A 21,205-nucleotide genomic window follows, 5' to 3' on the forward strand; every position below is an offset into this window, starting at 1 on the left:
CCTCAGAGCCTAGGGCCCATCTCAACCTGAGGAATGTGGTGGTGCTGATGACTAAGCAACACCATACAGATGGTGATGAGGGCAGGGCCTGCCAGAGCCTGAGGCCAGCTTCAAGAGCCATCATGAGAAGGGGCTATGGATGTGAAGGCTCAGGAAGGCAGTTTGGAGGGAAAATGCCAGCAGGTCCACAGCGCCAGGCTCCCTGCAAGCAGCTCTGGTTTTTGCCCTCTGGGATGGTGTCTGCCCTGGGACCCACCAACTGGGGCACTGAGGAGTTTCCAAGCCCTGCCACCCTTTTCCCTTTGAAGTGGCTGTACCATTTCAGGATGCCATCCCACCACCGAGATTCCAAGCTAAACAGATTTTCCTCCAGACTTAGGTTTTGACACAGGAAACAGCTTAGACTAGAAATATGTCGGCCCCAGAATTGACTTGTCATTAACTTTTCATAAGCAACTCAGGTATGAACCTTTTATGACTCTGTTATGATGCAGGACAAATCAGCTATCTGGTGTTTTATTTTATCATGGAGGTTTCCGCAGAATGGTAGAAAAGGGCTCTTTGAAGCAACGTTTCACAGCAAAGTCTCAGGGTTTCCGCAGCCCTCTGCAACATTTTACTTCTTTGGGAGCACTGCTAGGAGTTCTTCTCCTGACCCTTCCTGCAAGCAGGCTGCATGTGCTCACCATCTACCTTCCTGCCTTTGCCCTACCCCAAGCTTCACTCTGGGCCGGCACCCCTTCATCCAGCTAATTAGCCAGAAAGAAGTGTCTTTTTTTTTTTTTTTTTTTTTTTTGGAGGTGGGGTCTTGCTCTGTCACCCAGGCTGGAGTGCAGTGGTGCAATCTCAGCTCACTACAACCTCCGCCTCCCGGGTTCAAGCGATTCTCCTACCTCAGCCTCCTGAGTAGCTGGGACTACAGGCACCCACCTCCACGCCCAGCTAATTTTTTTGTTTGTTTGTTTGTTTGTTTTGTATTTTTAGTAGAGACAGGGTTTCACCATGTTGGCCAGGCTGGTCTCAACAAACTCCTGACCTCAAGTGATCCACCCACCTCGGCCTCCCAAAGTGTTGGGATTACAGGCATGAGGTACCGTGCCCGGTCTAGAAAGTGTCTTTAAGGGGTTTCGGGACCATTGTGGCCGGGCCATCTGGAGTGTTAGCAAGAGAGAACATCAGCATTTCAGGGACAGGAGCTCACATGAGTATCAGCGGAGGACCCAGGGAGCTGCCCTCAGCTGCTTTTAGCCCTCATGGCACCACGGCCTTCTCTCCTGCCACCAGAATGCTTCTGTGGGAAAAGGGAGCTCAGAAAGGGCCAGAGAAAGGCAGGAGGGATGATTTGGTGTTCGCTCCAGGGGGTCAAGAGGAGTTTTGCATCTTCTGCTAATAATAACAAGAAGAATAACATCCCCTGTGTATATCACGCATCCCACATTCAAAAATACACTCGCATTTTCTCACCGGATCTCCCAACACCGCATAAGGCAGGCAGGCCATATATATTGTCCACAACTTACAGGTGGAGAAGCCAGTGCCCAGAGAGACTGGGTACATTGGTCAATGGCAGAGCTCAAGCTAAATCCTGGATGTCCTGAGTTCCCATCACTCCCCGCAGATGTCAGTGCACAGCCCCCTTGCTCATCAGTGAGCCTGGGCCTTCTCTGTACCATCAGCTCTGAGCACCATATCCTGGGAAATATTTGGTAGCCAAGGCCCAACCTGATGAGGGCTCTCTGTAGAAAGCGGGTAATTCCAATCCCTGGCATGTCTGTAGTTGGTGCCTGGAAGGGCCAGCATTGGGCACATGTCTGCAAAAGGGAATGCAGCTGACTAGGCAAGTGCTTGGTGCCCAGTGCTCATCAGGGGAGTCTGATGCAGCCAAAAGCCCCTCCTGCCCATCCCTCCTCTATGCACTGGCCCAGTAAGACCCCATCATGTGAGGCTGCAGAGATGACAGTGCTGAGGCTTATTGAGCCATTTCCTGTGGAACCCGTGGGCATCTGCCCTTCCTAGTGCTCTTTGATGTTCCTGCCCTGGTTTTTTTGTTTGCCCCATTTTCCCCTTAGTTCTATTTCCCTTCCCTTGGGTTACCAAGATCTCTGCAAGCAGCCTGAAATCATTCTGGGATTGAGGTGGGATCTAAACCATAGGCAGGCCAACTGCAGCCCATGGGCCAAATCCAGGCCACCAACTTTAAATAAAACTTCAGTGGAACACAGCCACATTCATTAATTTCTGTGTCGTGAAGGCTATTTTCATGCTGTAATGGCGGAGTTGGGTATTTGGCAGAAACTGTGCTACCCATGAAGCCAAAAATATCTGCTCGCTAGCCCCTTAAGAAAGTCGGCTAACCCCCGCTCTAAACAAGGCCTGGCCTCCGGAAACAGAGCTACTCATCAGCTGAGCAACACCGCTGAGAAACAAGCAGGCAGCCAGTAAATGGGGGGACACGTGGGCCTAGTTGCTTGAAATTGAGAGGGCGTGTGCTGGGAGAAGTGTATAAACTGGGCCTCATGGAGGAGGGGCCAGGTACACAAGGCCTTAAACAGATGCAGAGGTCTGGGCCCACAATGTGGAGGTGAGATGGGGTTGCTGCTGCCCAGGACGGCTCACCTCTGCAGACAGCTCTGGCTGAGCAAGGGCCAGGCAGAAAGGAACTCTCTCCCAGCTGCAGGATTTCTGGAAAACCAGGAGACAGCTATGGTGTCCAGCCTGTTCAATAAAGAGGCCAGTCTCATCGTCGTCTTTACCCTGTGCAGGACTTCGGAGAGGATGACTCCCTGTACATCACCAAGGTGACCACCGTCCACATGGGCAATTACACCTGCCATGCTTCCGGCCACGAGCAGCTGTTCCAGACCCACGTCCTGCAGGTGAATGGTTAGTAAATGGCTCCATGCATGTTGTCCCCTCAAAGCCTCCCCAAACTGCTGCTCAGATCAACCCTCGCGCCTTCCTGTATTCTGTCTTCTTAAAGAAATATCTAACCCCAAAATATATCATCTCTCTTATAAGTAAAGGGGAACTGTGTGGAAAGGGCAAAGTCTGTTGACCAATTTTCGTATTTGGCTCCACCCAAAGCCTCCACAGATGAAACAAATCCAAGTGCCATGGCGTGAGCCATTCAGGCCAGTCACGCTCAGCAGCTGGGGCTCCCACAGACCCTGTGGAGCATGGAGCATGCCCCTTAGGCAACACAGTGCTGGTGAGCCGCTGTGGCCTCTGGATCTAGCGAGAGCAGAAACTGAAATCCACCACTCCTCCCAGGTGGTCTGGAACCGTATCACTTGTTCAATCAGGAGGCTCTATTTCCTCCGGCAAGGGCTTGTGTCCATCTCCCTCCCCAGGAGGCCCAATGAGCCTCCTCTTAGCCAAGCCAGGACAGAAACTGAGGCTTGGAAGCTTTTCCTTGATTCTCACAGGCCCCTGTGTTGCCAGGAGTCCCAGAAACTGAAGAATTCACTGCCTCCTGATTACAGCAGCCAGAGTTTTCCCAGCACTTGCCTTGGTCAGTCCCTGTACTCAGCCCTTCACATGGACCTTCCCATCCATGTATCTTAGTCCACTTCATGGATGATTTGCTAAAAAAGGTCACTTGCCTGGGGTCACACAACTGCTGGGTGTTGCTCTGGATCCAGACCCCATACTCTGACCTCTAGGTCACACTGCTGGCTGCCTCGCCCTCGTCTGATGAAATAGAATATGTATATAATGCTTGGGAAATGCCTGGCAGAGGATGTAGTTCAAAGTCCAAGGTAGGATAGATACGGGGGTGACTCTTGGGGTAACTCAAGCCAAATTTAACTATAGTTGGTGGACACAGATGATCAGAGCTGGTGGCCCCTCAGAGAGCCTCCTTCCCATTATACAGTTTGGAAAATCAAGACCCAAAAAAATGTTCAAGCCAAGAATAGAATATAGGCTGCTTCTCCCTGGAGCTGCCACGCTGCCAGCAGTGGGGTCAAGATTCCATGCACAGGTGGGGGCCACCATCTTCTGGGACTTCCCCTTCCATGACTCTGCCCTGATTCGGTTGACTAAAGAAACCATTCCAGCAACTACTTCCTCTCTCAAATAAACTTGCCCATAGCCCAGACCTCCCAGAGATGCGGCCCAAGCACTGACGTGATTTATAACTTTGGGTAAACCTCTTGCATTGCTTTCATAGGAAGGAAAAAGAAACCAGACATAAATGATTAATCCATGAAATTAAAAACACCCTTGACCTCCCACAGTTCAGACAAGTAGCGATTCATTCCCAAAAACACAGTAATAACCTCCTGAATCTGTTTATTACTCCCGCATGCTACTTTCGTGACTGTGCCTCTTACTTAAGGATCTATTTACGCTGCCTTTCTGTGTTATGGATCCAAATGTTTTCACTTGAAGATTTTCGAATTTAAGAGAAAATGAGGCCGGTGTGGTGGCTCACGCCTATAATCACAGCACTTTGGGAGGCTGAGGCTGGATCGCTTGAGCCCAGGAGTTTGAGCCCAGCCTGGCCAACATGGTGAAACCCTGTCTCTACAAAAAATACAAAAATTTGCCATGTGTGGTGGCATGTGCCTGTAATCCCAGCTACTTGGGAGGCTGAGGCATGAGAATTGCTTGAACCCGAGAGGTCAAGTTTGCAATGAGCTGAGATAGCACTGCTGCACTCCAACCTGGGCGACAGAGGGAGACTCTATCTCAAAAAAGAGAGAAAATGAATGTATGTGCCTAGGATATATTAATTTCACATTATTTTTAATGCGTGGATTAACACAAAAGGAAAAGAGGAGATCAGGGCCAAAGGAAAGAGTTGGGTCTCTGCCACATTGCTGGCAGAGAGCCTGGTCTCCGCCTTTCCTGGCAGGGCCCCAGGAGCTTCACACACCCACATAGACCCTCCCTGTCCACACTGTTCTATCCTCCTGGTGGGAGGCTGTATACAGAGCTCTGGCACGGGTAGGAGCTGCCTAGAGCTGGCTCTAACTTTGAGTATGGACAACACTTCAGGGTGTTTTCAAGGAGAAAAATGGGGCATAGTTGAGAGAGAAACTGGCATAAAGAGAAGGGTTTTTTTTTTTCAAGGTAGGAGAAATAAAAGCATTGTGTGGGCTAACAGGAAAAATCCAGTAGAAAAGGGGACCAGGAGTGAGAGGCGTGGGAGCTATGTCCAAGTGGGGATGGTGTCTAGGTAGGAGGTGGGCGTGACATGAGAATGGTCTGGAAGTGACAACGAGGGCCCAGGAGGATGCCTACCCCACCTCCCACCCTAGTGGTACCAAGAGAAGGGGCTGCCTCTGAAGCCGCTGCAGGAGAAGCTGCGTCCTCAGGAGGAAGCCAGGTTTCCACTGGAGCAAGAAGGTGAAGGAATGCTCATAGAAGAGTCTGAGGATGTGGGAGATGTTGCTAATGACAGAACATAAGTTCCAGAAGGCACAACAGAAGGTTCTGGGGAGGAGGGATGCCCCAGAGGCCTAGGCTTCTAGTGGAGATTGGCATGATCTGGGATAAGGGGCAGGAGGAGAAGAGTCCTAATGATCCCCATTAGAGAGTTGGGGCAAAACTGGGGAGAGACACAGGGGCACCAGAGGTGGAGCAGGCAGATCTGGGGCCCCCTCTTTAGTCCTGCTGAAGGGCTGGAGGCCAGTGGGGAGTCATCTTACCCGCTTTGGCTCAAAAAAACCTCAAGACCAGCAGAGGGTGCATCTCACTCTAAGCACATGTGAGCCATCTTTTTGCCCCTGCTAACGGAGACCCAGGTGTCTTGCATTTAGTCATGTATTTTTAAGTGAATGATTCATTCCACACCCTTGACTTGCAGTCAGGTTTCATTTTGTTCTAGAACACTGGCATGCACTTCGGTTCAAAATTAGCCCTGAATTGGTCTGGGAGAGCTTCCAAGTCAGGACTGACTCAGGGTCTCCCTTGGAACCTGTTAGGTAAATGCATATCCTCCAGCCCCATCTCAGATCTTAGGAATCAGATGCTGGGGGTGAGCCCAGCATCCTGCTTTACCAGGCTCCCCCCACCTGTCCCTGTGTGATTCATGTGGGTCTGCAAGATTCCTATCAGAGGCCAGGGCTGAGGCACAGGCCAGTGTCCAGCCCTGGTGCTGGCCACCTCACTGAGGGGCCAGTGTACCACCCACCATACAGAGGCAAGCTCAGTCCTTGAGTTGCCAGTTCACTGGACAAGCCCACCGCCAGTAAAAGGACAGGCACCATAGATATCAGGAAGCACTTCCTGGGTGAAGTGAGAGGGTGGAGCCTGCTCCCTATTCTGACAATTTTCTGGGGCCACTGTCCCCGTGCTCCCAAAGCTCCCTCTGGAAGTGATTACCTCACTCATGGTTAATTCTTGAATCACTTCCCCCAGATAGAAAGCTCCATGAGGGTAGGGCCTGAGGCTATCTCACCCACTGCTGTGTGTGATGTGCCTAACACTTGGTTGGCATTTAGTAAACGGCCTGCACAGTATTGAATTGACAGCTTTGTAAAATGCATCAAGATCATTAAGGCGGTGCCACACTCAGAACGCCCTCAGCTTTTCCTCAGTCCTCTCTCCCTCCACCCCACTTTGCAGTATTTGGTATTGTCAAACTTTGTAATATCTGGTATAGCAAAATGACAATCATTCCCTTTTTTTCAACATTTCCTCAGCTGTTCTTGCATATTTTTTCTTCTAAATTCAGAACTGTTTTGTCAAGCCCCTACCAATTGATTTTTTTTTTTTTTTAAGACAGGGTCTCCCTCAGTTGCCCAGGTTGGAGTGCAATAGCATGATCTAGGCTCACTGCAGACTCAACTTCCCAGGCACAAGCAATCCTCCCATCTCAGCCTCCCAAGTAGCTGGGATTACAGGTGCATGCCACCATATCTGGCTAATTTTTTGTATTTTTGGTAGAATCAGGGTTTCACCATGTTGCCCAGGCTGGTCTCAAACTCCTGGACTCAAGCGATCCGCCCACCTCAGCCTCCCAAAGTGCTGGGATTATAGACATGAGCCACGGCGCCTGGCACCTACCAACTGATTTTTTAATTGGAGTTAGATTAAACATATGGCTTAATTTTGAATTTGTGTCCTAACGATATTAAGTCTTTCTACCCAAGAGCATCTCTCTCCAATTATCCAAGCCTTTTTTAATGTCGTCAGTGAGGTTTTATTGTTTTCTTCATTGAGTTCCATTATATTTTCTGTCTGGCCATTGCTGGTGTGTATAAGCAAGCTGTTAATTTTGTATGTTTTGGTACTGGCCTCTTTACGTACCAATTAATCCTTATAACTTTATTGGTGCATTACCTGGATATAACCACATATCATTTTTCTCCATCTTTGTACTATTTGTGCCTCTCATTTCTTGCCTTCCATTGACAACATCCAGCATGACATTGGGAGTCTGGTATTGCCTCCCTTCCTTTGTCCTTTTTCTTTTTTCCCAAATTAATGTTTCACCATTTGAAAAAGAATGGTGTCGTTTCTTCCTTTTATAGAGATATTCTTCATTGCACGAAGAAAATATCATTCTGTTCCTATTTTATTGAGGGTTTTTCCCCAAGAAATTGATTTTGAACTTTTTTCAAAGGCCCTTCTAGTGTCTAGCAAGAGAATCAAATGGTTTTTCTCTTTGACTTCGGAATGATTAATGGTAGATTGCCTAATAGTTAGCCATTGAAACATATTGCCCTTGCCCACAGTATGTTCTTTTAATACCATGCTAGTTTTGACTTGTCCATATTTTACTTAGAATTTTGGTGTATCTCGTCCTAAGTGAGATCAGTCTGTAGTCTTTTTTTGCATTCTCTGCCGGGTTTTGGTGTCCAGGTTATGCTACCTTCATGATGTAATTTGGAACATCTTCCCTGTTCTATGCTCTAGGAATTATTCATTCCTTAAATGAATGAAGGAATTATCTGAAAAAAACTTGTCAGAGTGCCTTTTGAGTTAGTAGTACTTTACAGTTGTTTTAAATATTCTCTCCTTAACTCAATGCTGATACTTCCAAGTTTCCTTTTTCTATTTTTATTATTATTATTGGAGAGAGGTTCTTGTTCTGTCACCCAGGCTGGAGTGCAATGGCACGATCATGGCTCACTACAGCCTCGACCTCCCGGGCTCAAGGGATCCTCCCACCTCAGCCTACTGAGTAGCTGGGACCAGAGGTGTGTGCCACCACACCTGGATAATGTTTGTATGTTTGATAGAGGCGGGGTTTTGCCATGTTGCCCAGGCTGGTCTCGAACATGTGGGCTCAAGGGATCTGCCCACCTCGGCCTCCCAAAGTGCTGAGATAATAAGCATGAGCCACCGCACCTGGCCTAAAGTTTCCTTTTAAATGATCCATTTTACTGAGACTTTCACATTTATTACCAATAATTGAATACAGCATTATCATATTTTTTAATCCCCTCTGTGTTCTTTTTCTATCTTTTTAATGATCAAACATCCCAGGAATTTGGCTGTTTTGTTGGTTTTTACAAACAGCTCTTAGATTTCTTTACCAGTTCTGTTCTTCAGCTTTCTGGTTGATTCATTCATTTTTGCTTCTGTCTCCATTGATTCTTCTTCTTTAAGTTTACTCTGTGGTTGCCAGGCAGGCTTGTAGAAATAGACAGTGATCTAGTAAGAACCCAAGCCTATTAACCCCAGGTCCTGGCCATTCCTATTCTAGAACTCTGGTGGCTCTATGCTACCACCTTCTCCAACCACCTCCCAGTCCAGTACTCCTGGTTCTATCGCTGTGTTCCTGAATTCCGACCAAAATTCTATCTATTCAAAGGGAACCCCACTCCTCCCTCTACCCAAGGCAAGGTGTAGGGAAGTTTCTTTCCTCTTTGAATCAAGCAGAGAAGTTTCTTTCTTTCCTCTTTGGATCAAACAGGGATCAGAGAAGAGAGCTACACATTTATGTTGGAAGCAGTCTTCCAGACGTGCCTCTGCTGGAGCTCCGTGGACCTCCTCCACCCCTAGTGGGCTGACTTGTGACAGGCTTTTCTGCCACGCCCTGGCATTCTCCCCCAGGCCTTCAAACAAAGAAAAACTGAGGCGAGGACTCTGACTTTATTGTTTTGGGTCTCTGTGTGGTTTGGCATTGGGTGCTCTGAGCTCATGTTATTGAAACAGCTCTGGGCCATTGGAGGATGGGATTGTCTCCCTTGGCGGTTGTCCATTTAGCTTTCACCTCTGCCTCCAACTGTGTCCCACAGATCAAGAAAAGACTTGAAATTCAGACTGAGTTGATGGAATTATGAGCAGCCCCTGAGGAGTTGTGACAAGAGCTACAGAGTTCATTTCTCACAGGGAGGCAGTGGAGTTTTTCTTTTATCCTCTGCCCACCCCACATGCATCACAAAAATTCTACCCCACTCAGGTCCCGGGATCTACACCATTGCCTTTTGTACATAAGTACCAATTTGTTCTATGCTCTGGTCCCAAGAAAAATCTTCTCTATTCTAAAGTACTGGGATGCTTTCTTTTACTGAACAACAGGGACTTCCAGATAACTCTAGGAAAATGTAGTTGTCCACTTCAAGAAGAATCCATCTCCCCCATCTCCAGGGGCCGTGTGTTTATTTAGTTTAATATGCAGGTACGTTTACATCTCACAAATCTTTTTTGAAAGTGTGTAAAGTAATAGATAAGGAAGAACCCTCAATTCCACTAAAAATGATACTTATTTCCTGGACCCAGGGCTAAGGGTAGGAGGGAGGGTCCTCCAGACCCTCATTGCTTCTTCCAGGCCCCTCCCCATAGCCAGGCTGGGTAGGAAGGACCAGAGCTCTGTGGAGGATGCTGGAGTCTTGCCCACCCATGCTCGTCTGGTGAGTGGGCAGGGCCACACCCCCAACCCTGAACTTGACTGCCAGGACCCATGGCTGAGTCACTCCAAGCTGAGGAGGGCACACCTGGCCTTTCACCCATGTTCCAGGAGTTGAGAAATGGAGAAATGAGAATCGCCCGCTGGAAAATGAATGGACTTCCCCAGAACAGAGGCCTTGCCAGTCAGTGCCATAAGTGCTTTGTGATACATTTCCTGCAAGAAATTAACCCCTATCCAATGGCTTTCTGATAACAGAAAGGGAATATATCTAAACTTTATTCAGAAATAAATTTCAGTGGCTGCTGCTCTTTACATGTAGCAGCTGAACAGCATTAAATATTTGGATGGCCTTCTGATCGTATTTAGAATAATGATGAAAGCCATGAGTCATAGGGTACAAAGTCTGACATGTTTATTATCTGCAATCCATTTTACAGCCCTTTCTTTTAGAGCTTGAGTTGCTGGACAGGATTATTGTAATCTGGTTAAACACAGAACTCCAGTCACCTCTTGGGTTCACCCCCTCTGGAGCAGGGTCTCAGGTTGGGCCACAGGCCCAAGTCCAGATCAGGGCCGTCTCTTTCTCACCAGCACTGACTCTCACCCACAGTGCCGCCAGTCATCCGCGTGTATCCAGAGAGCCAGGCACAGGAACCCGGAGTGGCGGCCAGCCTGAGATGCCATGCTGAGGGCATTCCCATGCCCAGAATCACTTGGCTGAAAAACGGCGTGGATGTCTCAACTCAGATGTCCAAACAGCTCTCCCTTTTAGGTAAGAACTGCCTTTGGTAGACGTCTATGTGATATTCCCATTCAAATCAAGCTGAGACTCCAGGAACGGAAATGAGAGGTATAATTTGTTTGTAAGTCAGACAGGTTAGGAGTGAACAGATGGCTCCCAAATTTCCCTGTTATCTGGGCTCACACAGGTCTTTTGGGGTTTTCTGAGAGCAATGATGAGAAGCTGTCACTCAGGTCCAGCTCACCCTCAGTGCATTTCAGATGTGCCAGCCCTTCCTGGGCGTATGATCATGGCTGCTGGCTGCCCAGCGGCTGGGCAGCCCTAACACTCTCAATGGCCCTGTAAAGGAAAGTGAGGGGGTCTCCAGCTGAGCAGTCCACCCTGAGCACTGTCCTGTCTGCAGCCAATGGGAGCGAACTCCACATCAGCAGTGTTCGGTATGAAGACACAGGGGCATACACCTGCATTGCCAAAAATGAAGTGGGTGTGGATGAAGATATCTCCTCGCTCTTCATTGAAGACTCAGCTAGAAAGACCCGTAAGTCGACATGCGTTTATGCTTCTCACTGAGCTGGCTGGGGGGTGTTGGGTGGCAAGGGAGGGCACCAATTGACCAGGGCCACAGCCGCCAACCATGAGCCCGTGAAGACAGGGGTAAGCCTCATATCCCTCTTTGCATAAAGCTGGAATCGGAGGGCACCCAGAGGTGAGCAGGCCTTCCCTGGCAACCTAGACAACTCGAAACAGACAGGGAGATTCCCTGGACAGCAGACAGAGTCCAGGAACACAAGGAAACCCAAATAGTCAAGTCCCAGCTCTGCTTTTTACTTGCTGTATGCCCTGAACCTCTGCCCTTCATCCACAAAATCTGTCATACTATCCACCCACCAGGTACTGATGTCCCACAGTGGCCCAGAACCTGACCTGTGCACACATGCACACCATTGGGAGTGTGGTAGCCTTTACGCTAGGGGTCCGGCCTATCGGTGTGCTAAGAGTGCTCTCCTCATAACCACTGCTCCCCAGGTAGGCCTGCAGGTGTGATTTCATAGACATGGGTATTAATCATGGTCAAAGACTCCAGGCTAAGCCATTTTCATCAAAGTAGATAATCAGAAGTATTTCACATGGTCATCTTAGGAGAATCCTGGTTGAAAGTCACTTCTCCTGCTGGTAGTCCAGGAAATCTGGGAGAGATGTTGCTTACTCTTGATCATCCATAAAATGTGAGAAATTCCATTAGCTTCTGTGGTCCTAGGGCATGATTTCAAAGATTCACTTAGGAATCAAAAGGGTCTGGAGACCTGAAAGCATTTGTTCATGTCCAGAGCTTCCCCCAAGATACTGTTCCTAGGGCAATGAGTGGTATAGATTCTGTAAGTGATGGACTAGGTACCAGGATCTTCATAAATGGAATCACTACAGTGAAGGTTTAACACTACTTTCTTCTTTTTCCTTCCCTCCATCACATTCCTGCTTTCCTCATTCTCTGCTGCTGCAGTTGCAAACATCCTGTGGCGAGAGGAAGGTAGCAAGCTTCATTGTTTTGCGTCATGCCTGTGATCATGTGTGTGTGGTTCTATGATGGGCCATCTTTCCGTGATCTGCCATCAGCTTTCCCACACACAAAGCAGCCCTACAAGTATGGGAGCAGGAAGTCAATGTCAAATTCAAGTGGCATATGCATTGAATCAAATTTAAAATGTACTCATGTCTTTAATGAGAAGTTTTTAAATGCAAAGCTTTCATTAAAAGTGGCTTGTAACCTCTGCTGAAGCAGAACAGTTGGTAGGGGTTCCTGCTCAGATCTGGGCCTTAAACTTTTTTCCAGTAGCTGACTGGTGTTGGGTTTAGTGCTTTGCTTATCTTGTGTGGTTTTAAAAAGACAAAAAAAGTTGTAGATTTCTACTAGATAGTCACTGTACCTTAAATATGCTTTGATTGAGGAAATGCTGAGGAAAAAAGCTGCCATGATTTCTGCCAATGTATATTTTTAAATGTATAGATGTTCAGAAACATATTTATCAAGCAAATCTTTAGTAAGTTGAGCCACATGAAGTTGCCATTTTTATGTATCAAAGTGGTCTAATATTGACAATTTCATATGGCTGAAAATAGAGTGGGCATGTGTGGGAGCTGTTGGCAGAGCCTGAGTCACTGTGTGGGGTGTAGGTGCATGCCCGGGTCCCAGTCCCCACTGTGTCCCCACAACCAGATCTGAGTCCAAATCCCCTTGTGGCAACTCATTCTCCAGCTCAGTGGGCGGCAGCAGCAGGAGGTACCATGTGATTGATGGGTTAAGCACAAAATCTCCCTGTTTGAAAACCAAGACATTTCCCATCTCATTTTTTCCTCAAGAACTTCACACGGTGTTACCTGCAGTCTGGCATATGCATGCAGACACAGAACAATTTCATGAATGTCAGGCACTAAAGCTGACATGATAAGTCTGGGAACAAAACAAAGGCAGAGCCCAGAAAATGAGGAACTGCTGTCAGTAGCAACAGTCGCTGATTACGGCGGCCCCTTAGGCTCTCACAGCTGCTGAACTAGCAGCACCTAGGCTGAGATGCACAGTGACTCAAGTGTTTTAAGAGGTGGTGTTTTCCTTAGGGGAGGCTACTACAAAGGGTCTCAAGTTTCAGAAGTAGAGACCTGCCAAGAATGCAAGAGGCCCTGTGGGATGTGAAATCAGCTATAAAGACCCAAGTGCCCGCTAAAGACCCACAACTGCCTTGGGGCATAGAGTTGGCAGGTATATTGAACAATTGAGCAGTGAACAAATTCCATCCTGCCTGGGTAGCTAGATGCCTGTACCCTTCATTCCTGAAACTCGAGGTCTGGAGATAGGGATAGGAAGAGGCCAGCAGGCCTCAGGGGACACTCAAGTCTCAACGGAAGAAATGAGATGAGAACAGACAAAAGCAAAAACAGCTCCTTCGGGCCCTCTTAGCAGAAGCTACACTCAGGCAGCTTCCAGGGAGCTGGATCGGGAGGCTGGGTATCCCATGAAGTCAATTACCTGTTGAATGACTGTTTGTTGAGCCACATATTCCAGGGCCGACTGTGAGCAAGGCCAAGGCACTGCACCCAGCCCAGAATGTAGCTATAGCCACAAACCCCATGTGGGCTCTATTATGCTTTCAAGCTTACGTTGGTTCTTCCAACTACCGATTTTCTAAGCAGCCTTGGGAGGCTGTTCCTGGAGTTTGTGGCTTAGTGGGGGGACTTTGACCCACTCTGGCCCCTAGGTTTGCATGGAAGCAGTTTGCCAGGTGACAGAGTACAGAAGAGAAGTTCCTGCTGTGGGTGAGATAGATGGGGTCAGGGCAGGTGTGTGCTGGAGTGCTGGCTCCAAACACTGACATGCTGTGGAGCTAAGACTGACTCTTGGCAGGAGGTGAGCTTCATTTGGCTTTTGAGAAACAGGCTGCACAGCACCCCCGATTCCCCAGGGATTGCTTATGGAGAGCTATGCTGGATACTCCCTGGTGTTCGCAGCTTCTGAGAGGCTGGGTTCCAGCTGCTCCTGGTGGCAGGAGCCCTCCTGCCCAGAGCCTGTCTCAGCACAGACGCTGGAGGCGGCTGAGGTTTATCATAGAGTCAGCCCCTTGTTCAACAGCAAGGACCACTCACATTAGTGCCTCTGGGTGCCAAGGACCCAAGGCCCAGAAAACTGCATGCAGAGTTGTTGGAAAAAAGTAAAACAGTGATTCCTGTTTTGTTGTTTTCTAACTCACTAAAAACTTGCCCAGATAGTCCATTAAACCAGCATACCAGTTTTCTCAGCATGCTAAAAAAAAAAAAAAAAAAACAAAACTAGAAAAGAGATTTTCTACATATTTACCCTAGAATTTACAAAGATCTTAATGTTTTAGATTTAAAAGAAATGAAGAAAGGAAGGGAAAGGGGAGAGAGAAATAAGGAGACAGAGTCGGGAGGAGACAGAAAGACAGGGAGAAGGACAGAGGGAAGGAGCGCTCTAGAGCTTACATCTGTTTGTACCTTGTTCCCCCTTTATAGAGACAGAACGAGGGACAGAGGCAGGAAGGCAGGGCCCAGGGTCTAGCCTCAGCTCTGGCACAGAGACAGGTGGCCTCAGCAAGCCCCTTTCCCTCCTTGGACCTCAGTTTGTCTTTAAAATAAGGAGGCTGAGCTAGCTGGTCCCCAAGGCCCCTTCTCAGCTGGTTTGCTTAGACCTTCTCCCCAGACAGCTACAGCCCTGGGCCAGGGTCGGGGCAGGCAGAGGGGCATGACTGGAGTGTAGGCTCTGCTGCCTGGCACAGGTTGCCACAGAGAAACGGTGCGGGGAGGTGGCGGGCGGGGGGGAGGTGGGGAACAGAAGTGAGAGCAAGCTGTCTGGAAAGAGGGGTTGGCCAGCACAGCCAGGACGAAGTTTGGGCAAAGGGCAGCATTCTTAGGACTCCACATTCCAGGAAGTGACACTGTACATACATGGGTTTAAAAAAGCAAATGAAATCCTTTACTGCTTTGGCATCCACTGATCCATCCTGATGTGACTAGTATATACTAAACAATCAAGGGAGGCTTTCCCTTTTAGAACAGGAAAGGTCAAATGTACATCAAAGCCAAGGCTTTTATCTGAAAACCTGTGGCCAACCCTAGTTGACTTAGGGCAGCTGTACGTAGCCTGTGACATGCTTTACTGATTCATAGTCCTTGGGGCCCTCTCTGCACCCATCCAGCTACGAGCTGGCTGCTCATTCTACCCCACCCTGACCAGGAATTGCATCTCGTGCCTGCACCAGATGCATCCACGTGGCCGGTTTCTTGTGTGTTCAATGCTGCGTGTGACCCTGCCCGGGGGCCGACTGCTTGGAGGGCATGCCCATTCCATTTGCTCCTCCCAGGCCTCAGCGTGGGAAACATGTTCTATGTCTTCTCTGACGACGGCATCATCGTCATCCATCCTGTGGACTGTGAGATCCAGAGGCACCTCAAACCCACGGAAAAGATTTTCATGAGCTATGTAAGTATCTGTGCCTGGGGCAGCTTCTACATCATACACAGGCAAAATCCTAAAAGTCCATCTTTAACCAGGCATGCCATTTGATTTCTAAAATTCCATTTGCTACATGTGGTGTGGTTCCAAATTTTTTCCCAGGCTAAGAGATGAATAGATGAGGCCGAGAATTTAAAACTCTCATTCCTTCATCCAGAAGCCACTTCTCTGCACTGAGCCTCAGGTGAGGCCCAGGCGGTACAAATGGGTTCCTGGCCTCCAGAAATGCACAGTCAAACGATGGAGACAGCAATGTGAACAGACAGCTGCCAAACAGGTGTTTTCTCAGTAGCCTTCAGGAAACTAAGGCCAGGTAGAAAATAACGACGGAACATTCAGTGGGCAGAGGCAGGAGAGATGATTGCTGATAGCGGATCCAGGAAAGCCCTTCCAGGATAGCCTTAGGAGGCCTTCCCCAGGGCTGTGGCCCCCACACCCGGCCTCTGTTCCTCTGGCTTGTTTCCCACTTGGCCTTGCAGGATACCCTGAGCTCCTTGAGGATAGGACTGTAGTGTTGAATCCCAAAGGGTCATGTCAATCCCCCATATGCCTTCCCCTTGAGGATACAGTATGTCCTCAGTTGTACACAATGAAATAACTGTGCACAATTCACTCAGTGAATAGTTATGGGCTTGGAGCCCGTGGAGGAAGTGAGCTTGGCCCAGGCAAGTTCCTAAAGCATTGCTGTGCTAGCTATTGGTATATCTCAGGCTGTTCCATTTCTCACATTTGTGGCTTTGGGAAAAGCTGTTTTCCAGGCTGTTTGATTTGAGTTAATTATTTTTTAGAAGTGTTATTTCCCATCAGTGTTCCTTCTATATATTAATAACAGCTATGAAGCCAGTTAGAAAGAGTTCTAGCAATTAGGTTTAAATAATTGCACTCCATCACATTGGCACAAATTTCTCATATATTTGTAGTAACCTAACCTGTAACTTGGAGGGACTCTCTCAAATCCTAACCGGGATTCAGTTTTCCTGGATAAGAAGTTAGACACAAGACACAGAGAGGTCCTGAAGGTGTTTCAGGCAATATAAGACGGTGGTGAGCTGGGGAATGATCCCAAAGAATGATTTTTGCATCTAGAAAATGCTCAAACACCCAATGAGAGTTACAATGGGACAAGCCTCTTCTTCAAGGGCTGGTGAGTAGGAGATTGGTGCATCCCACGTCAGGCCTCTCTGCTGGCTTTGATGTCTACTTTTTCCAGAAGGAAGCAGCGTGATGTCACAGACAAAGGCATAGGCTTCAGAGTCAGGTAGACTTGGGTTCAAATCCCACCTCTGTAGACTAAGTAGCTTTAGAAAAGTTACCTAGCCTCTCTAAGCCGCAATTGTCTCATAGGCAAATTGGGATTATGTGAGGATTAAATATGAGAACAAGAGTAAAAGGAGAGAGACTAGTTTCAAAGCTATTGTAGTTACCTAGGAGAGATATGGGGGTGGCATGAGAGAACCAAGCAGGAGCTGGAGAAGAAGGTTCTGAGATAAAGACAGATCTGGGTGCCATTAGCATGTGAGTGTTGGCCAAATGGGACAGAAAAGGGCGTGTGCAAGTGATTTGAGATGGGCATCTAGAACAGAACCCTGGAGTCACCAACAGTTCAGGGACAGGCAGACTAAAAGGAACCACAAAGAAGATTGAGACAGAGTTGGGCCACAGTCTTAAGGAAAACCATGAGACTGTATATCATGTAAGACAAGGGAAAAGAAGGTCCCCTTTTTCACTCATTTATTCTGTCAACAAATACATTTTAAGCACTGACTCTGTGCCAGGCACTGTACTAGGTGCTAATCATATAGCAGTGAACAAAAGACCTGCCCTCAAGGAACTTACAATCTAGTGAAAGGAGGAAAGGCTGTGCCCAGGTAGATAAATGAATGCAGAAAGTCAAGTGGTAAATGAAAAATGCAGCTGGTAAGAGAGTAAGGGTACAAGGAGAGTTGAGATAGACGAGGTCAGAGAAGACTTCCCAATAGGGTGACACTAAGCAGAGACCTGAAGGAAATGAGAGAATAAACCCTGTAGACATTTGGGGAAGAACATTCCAAGCAAAAGGAACAGCCAAGGCAAAGGCCCTGGTGCAGGAGAGCAGCATGATTGAGGAGTGCTGAGCACGCCCATGGCGTGGAGTGGGGTGGGTAAGAGAGAAAATCAGGAGACTGAATGTAGAGGGCCTTGTAGGAAAGACTTGGGATTTTATTCTGAGCAAGGAAGAATGTTATTGGGAGTGAGGGGAAATTGAGAAAGAGGAGTCACATGATCTGACTTGAATTTTACAATGATCCCTGTGGCTGCTGTGTCAAGAACAGGTTGGGAGGCTAGGGTGGAATCCAAGAGCATGTCTGGATGCTATAGCAGTCACCTGAGTGGCAGGTAGCGTGGCTTGAGCCAGGGTGATGGAGCAGAAATGGTCAGAGCCTATTTCTGGATATATTGTGAAGGTAAATCTGAAATGACTTGTGAGACATTGGATGGGGCCTGAGGTTAGAGGCATCAAGGATGGCCTCACTTCACTAGATTGTGAGGTTTTGGCCTACGGAAGTAAAACAGTGGAATTGCCAGGTTTTCAGTAGAATGAGTAGGATTAGGAAGTAAAGCTAAGAGTTGATTTTGAACAACCAAGTGGAGCTAGGCAGTTGGTTATTCAAGTCTGGAGTTTGGGGGAAGAGGCCTGAGCTAAAGGTATGAATTGGGAGTTGTGAGCACATAGATTGTATTTAAAGCCATAGGTTTCAATGAGATTAACAAGGGGGTGGATTTTAGAGAAGAAAGAAACTTAGGCGTGAATCCTGGACACGCTGGCATATAGAGATCAGCACACTGAGCAGAGTCCAGCAACAGAGGATCAGCCGCTAAAGTAGGATGGAGGGGAGGGAACAGAGGAAGAGTCAACACAGGTTTAATGTAATAAGTGAGGAGTCCATGTTGACGTTGGGGAGAACAACATCAGCTGTGAGGACTACAGCCAGAGTGTTAAGGAGCATGCAAGAGGTGGGAAGTGGAGAAAGAGTATAGGCAACTCTTTCAGAAGTTTGGCCATGAACAGAAGTTTTTAAAATGAGGATGAGGAGAGGAAGAAGGTAGCGTACAGAATAGAAGAACATGGACCTGGAAGCTGCTAACTGAGTGGGTGCAAAGGGAGTTTTAGCCCCAAAAGATTAAAGGAATGTTAATTGAGAAGTCGGTGATGTCGGAGGGCTTGGGTGCCCTGTTCTATGGATCCAAAGGATTCTAAGAGAGAGGAAGAAGGGCACAGAGGAGGGTCAGAGGAGAGGGTACCTAGAGATATTGGAGGGAAAGGGCAATTAAGAAGATATATGACAGCCTATCTCCTTTGCAGGAGGAAATCTGTCCTCAAAGAGAAAAAAATGCAACCCAGCCCTGCCAGTGGGTATCTGCAGTCAACGTCCGGAACCGGTACATCTATGTGGCCCAGCCAGCACTGAGCAGAGTCCTTGTGGTTGACATCCAAGCCCAGAAAGTCCTACAGGTACACCTCTTTAATGGAGTGAGGAAAACTTCAAATTCTTGTGCACAGCCTGCCACGTTCTTCTTTGCTTTTTGCATACTCCCCAGCTCCTGTGCCAGGTGGTCAGACTGAAGGGAGAAAAGATTCATGTGTAATTATTCATTGATTGTCTACTATGTAGGGAAACAGCCATGAATGAGCAACAATGTCCCTAGAACTCATATTCTAGTTGGGGAACAGACCATAAATCAGAATTTTAGAGAACTGTAAGTAATAAGGACTGTGAAAAACCAGGTTCCAACCAAAAGAGGAACTGGAAGCCTATTTTCAATTGGCCTTCTCCCTCAAGGTGAATGAGATGCCAGGTTAGGACCAAGACTCTGAGAGAAGGCACAGTGATGAGGGGTACAGTGGGAGGATGAAGTCTGGCCAAGCAAGGGCCCACTCACACAGGGCCTCGGAGGCCAGTCAGGAGCTAAAACAAAGCCCAAGGTGAGGACATTTCAGTGAGAAAGTCACAGAAGGACTTTCATCAGGGGATTGATCCAATCTGACTTACATCTTTAAAGAATCAACCTGGTGGTTGTGTTAGCAAACAGGAGCCGGGTGTGGTGGCTCATGCCTATAATCCCAGCACCTTGGGGGGCTGAGGTAGGCAGATCACCTAAGGTCAGGAGTTTGAGACCAGCCTGGCCAACGTGGTGAAACCCCATCTCTACTAAAAATAAAAATAAAAAAAAATTAGCCAGGCGTGGTGGCAGGTGGCTGTAATCCCAGCTACTCGGGAGGCTGAGGCAGGAGAATCACTTGGCAGGAGAACCACTTGAACCCAGGAGGTGGAGGTTGCAGTGAGCCAAGATCACACCCCTGCACTCCAGCCTGGGCAACAGAGCGAGACTCTGTCTCAAAAGAACAGGAAGATAGATAGAGCAGGGATCTGGTCTGATATAATCCAGGCAAGAGATGACAACAGCAGTGGGAGTGGTGAAAAATGATCAGTTTCTTGACATATCTGAAAGACTTTCTGATAGATTCTTTCTGACAGATTGAATATAAGGCTTGAGATAAAAAGGATTTAAGTTGTCTTTTAACTTAAGCAACTGTAGAAAGGTGATACCATTTACACTGTGTGGTAGACTAAATAATAGCCCCCAAGATGTCCACATCCTAATCTGCAGAACCTGTGGATGTCGCCTTATATAGCAAAAGGGAATTTGCAGATGTGTTTAAATTAAGGATTTTTAAATGAGATTATCCTGGATTACCTGGATGGGCCCTAAATGCAATCACAAATGTCCTTATAAGAGAGAGGCAAAGAAAAATTTGACTGCATAGATGAAAAAGGCAATGTGAGAACTGAAACAAGATGCTGAATTGCTGTCTTTGAAGATGGGATGAAGGGGCCAGAAGCCAAGGGATACAAGAAATGCAGCTCTGGAGACTGGAGAAAGGCATGGAACCATACTCTCCCCTAGAGCCTCTAGAAGGAGTGCTGGTTTCAATTGATTTTGGCTTTCTGGTCTCCAGAACTGTAAGAGAATAAATGTGTTGTTTTAAGCCATCAAATCTCTAGTAATTGGTTACTGCAGCAATATGAAACTAATGCACTACAATAGACGAGACTTCAGACAAGGCAGGAAGCAGATTGGGGGGTGATTTAAGTTTAAAATACTGTTAGATGTGTAAGTAGAGAAGTCAAGTAAGCAGTTAGATAAACAGGTCTGGAGTCAAAGGAGAGGCCCAAGCTAGAGATATCGATTTGGGTATTGTCACCATATGAACTGTATTAGTTCAGAAAACTGGATGAAATCACCAAGAGGTGGTATAGACAGAGAAGAGGTCAAGGCTGGAGGCCTGAAGCACTCCAACATTTAAAGATCAGTAAGGAGAGAAGAAACCAATAAAGGAGACCAAGGAGGAGTAACCTGAAAGATAGGAAAAAATTAGGAGAAAGAGAGATATTCTTGAAGCTAAAAGAAGAGTGTGTTTCAAGGGAGAGTTATGCTGTGATGAGCATGTGTATGTTATGAAGACTGAGGACTGACCATTGGATTTGGTACCATAGAGTCGTGGATCACCTTGGCAGGAACAGATAGGATAATGGTGGAATGCAAGCCTGCTGGAGTGGATTCAAGTTAGAATCGTAGGTGAGGAAATGGA

At 47.5% G+C, this 21,205-nt stretch overlaps 1 protein-coding gene across 3 annotated transcripts in view; it reads left to right on the forward strand.

Annotated features, from left to right (window-relative positions):
- The window catches only part of FSTL4 (follistatin like 4), a 420,631-nt gene that overhangs the window by 379,029 nt on the left and 20,397 nt on the right, over positions 1-21,205 (forward strand). For all 3 annotated transcript variants that reach the window (XM_030829211.1, XM_030829231.1, XM_030829222.1), the window contains exons 8-13: positions 2,763-2,883; positions 10,419-10,580; positions 10,954-11,088; positions 12,052-12,078; positions 15,422-15,540; positions 18,917-19,066. In XM_030829211.1, the coding sequence (XP_030685071.1) occupies positions 2,763-2,883; positions 10,419-10,580; positions 10,954-11,088; positions 12,052-12,078; positions 15,422-15,540; positions 18,917-19,066 (714 nt within the window). The remainder of the gene's footprint in view (positions 1-2,762; positions 2,884-10,418; positions 10,581-10,953; positions 11,089-12,051; positions 12,079-15,421; positions 15,541-18,916; positions 19,067-21,205) is intronic.

This window comes from Nomascus leucogenys, chromosome 2 (genome assembly GCF_006542625.1).
Source record: "Nomascus leucogenys isolate Asia chromosome 2, Asia_NLE_v1, whole genome shotgun sequence".
NCBI lineage: Eukaryota > Metazoa > Chordata > Mammalia > Primates > Hylobatidae > Nomascus > Nomascus leucogenys.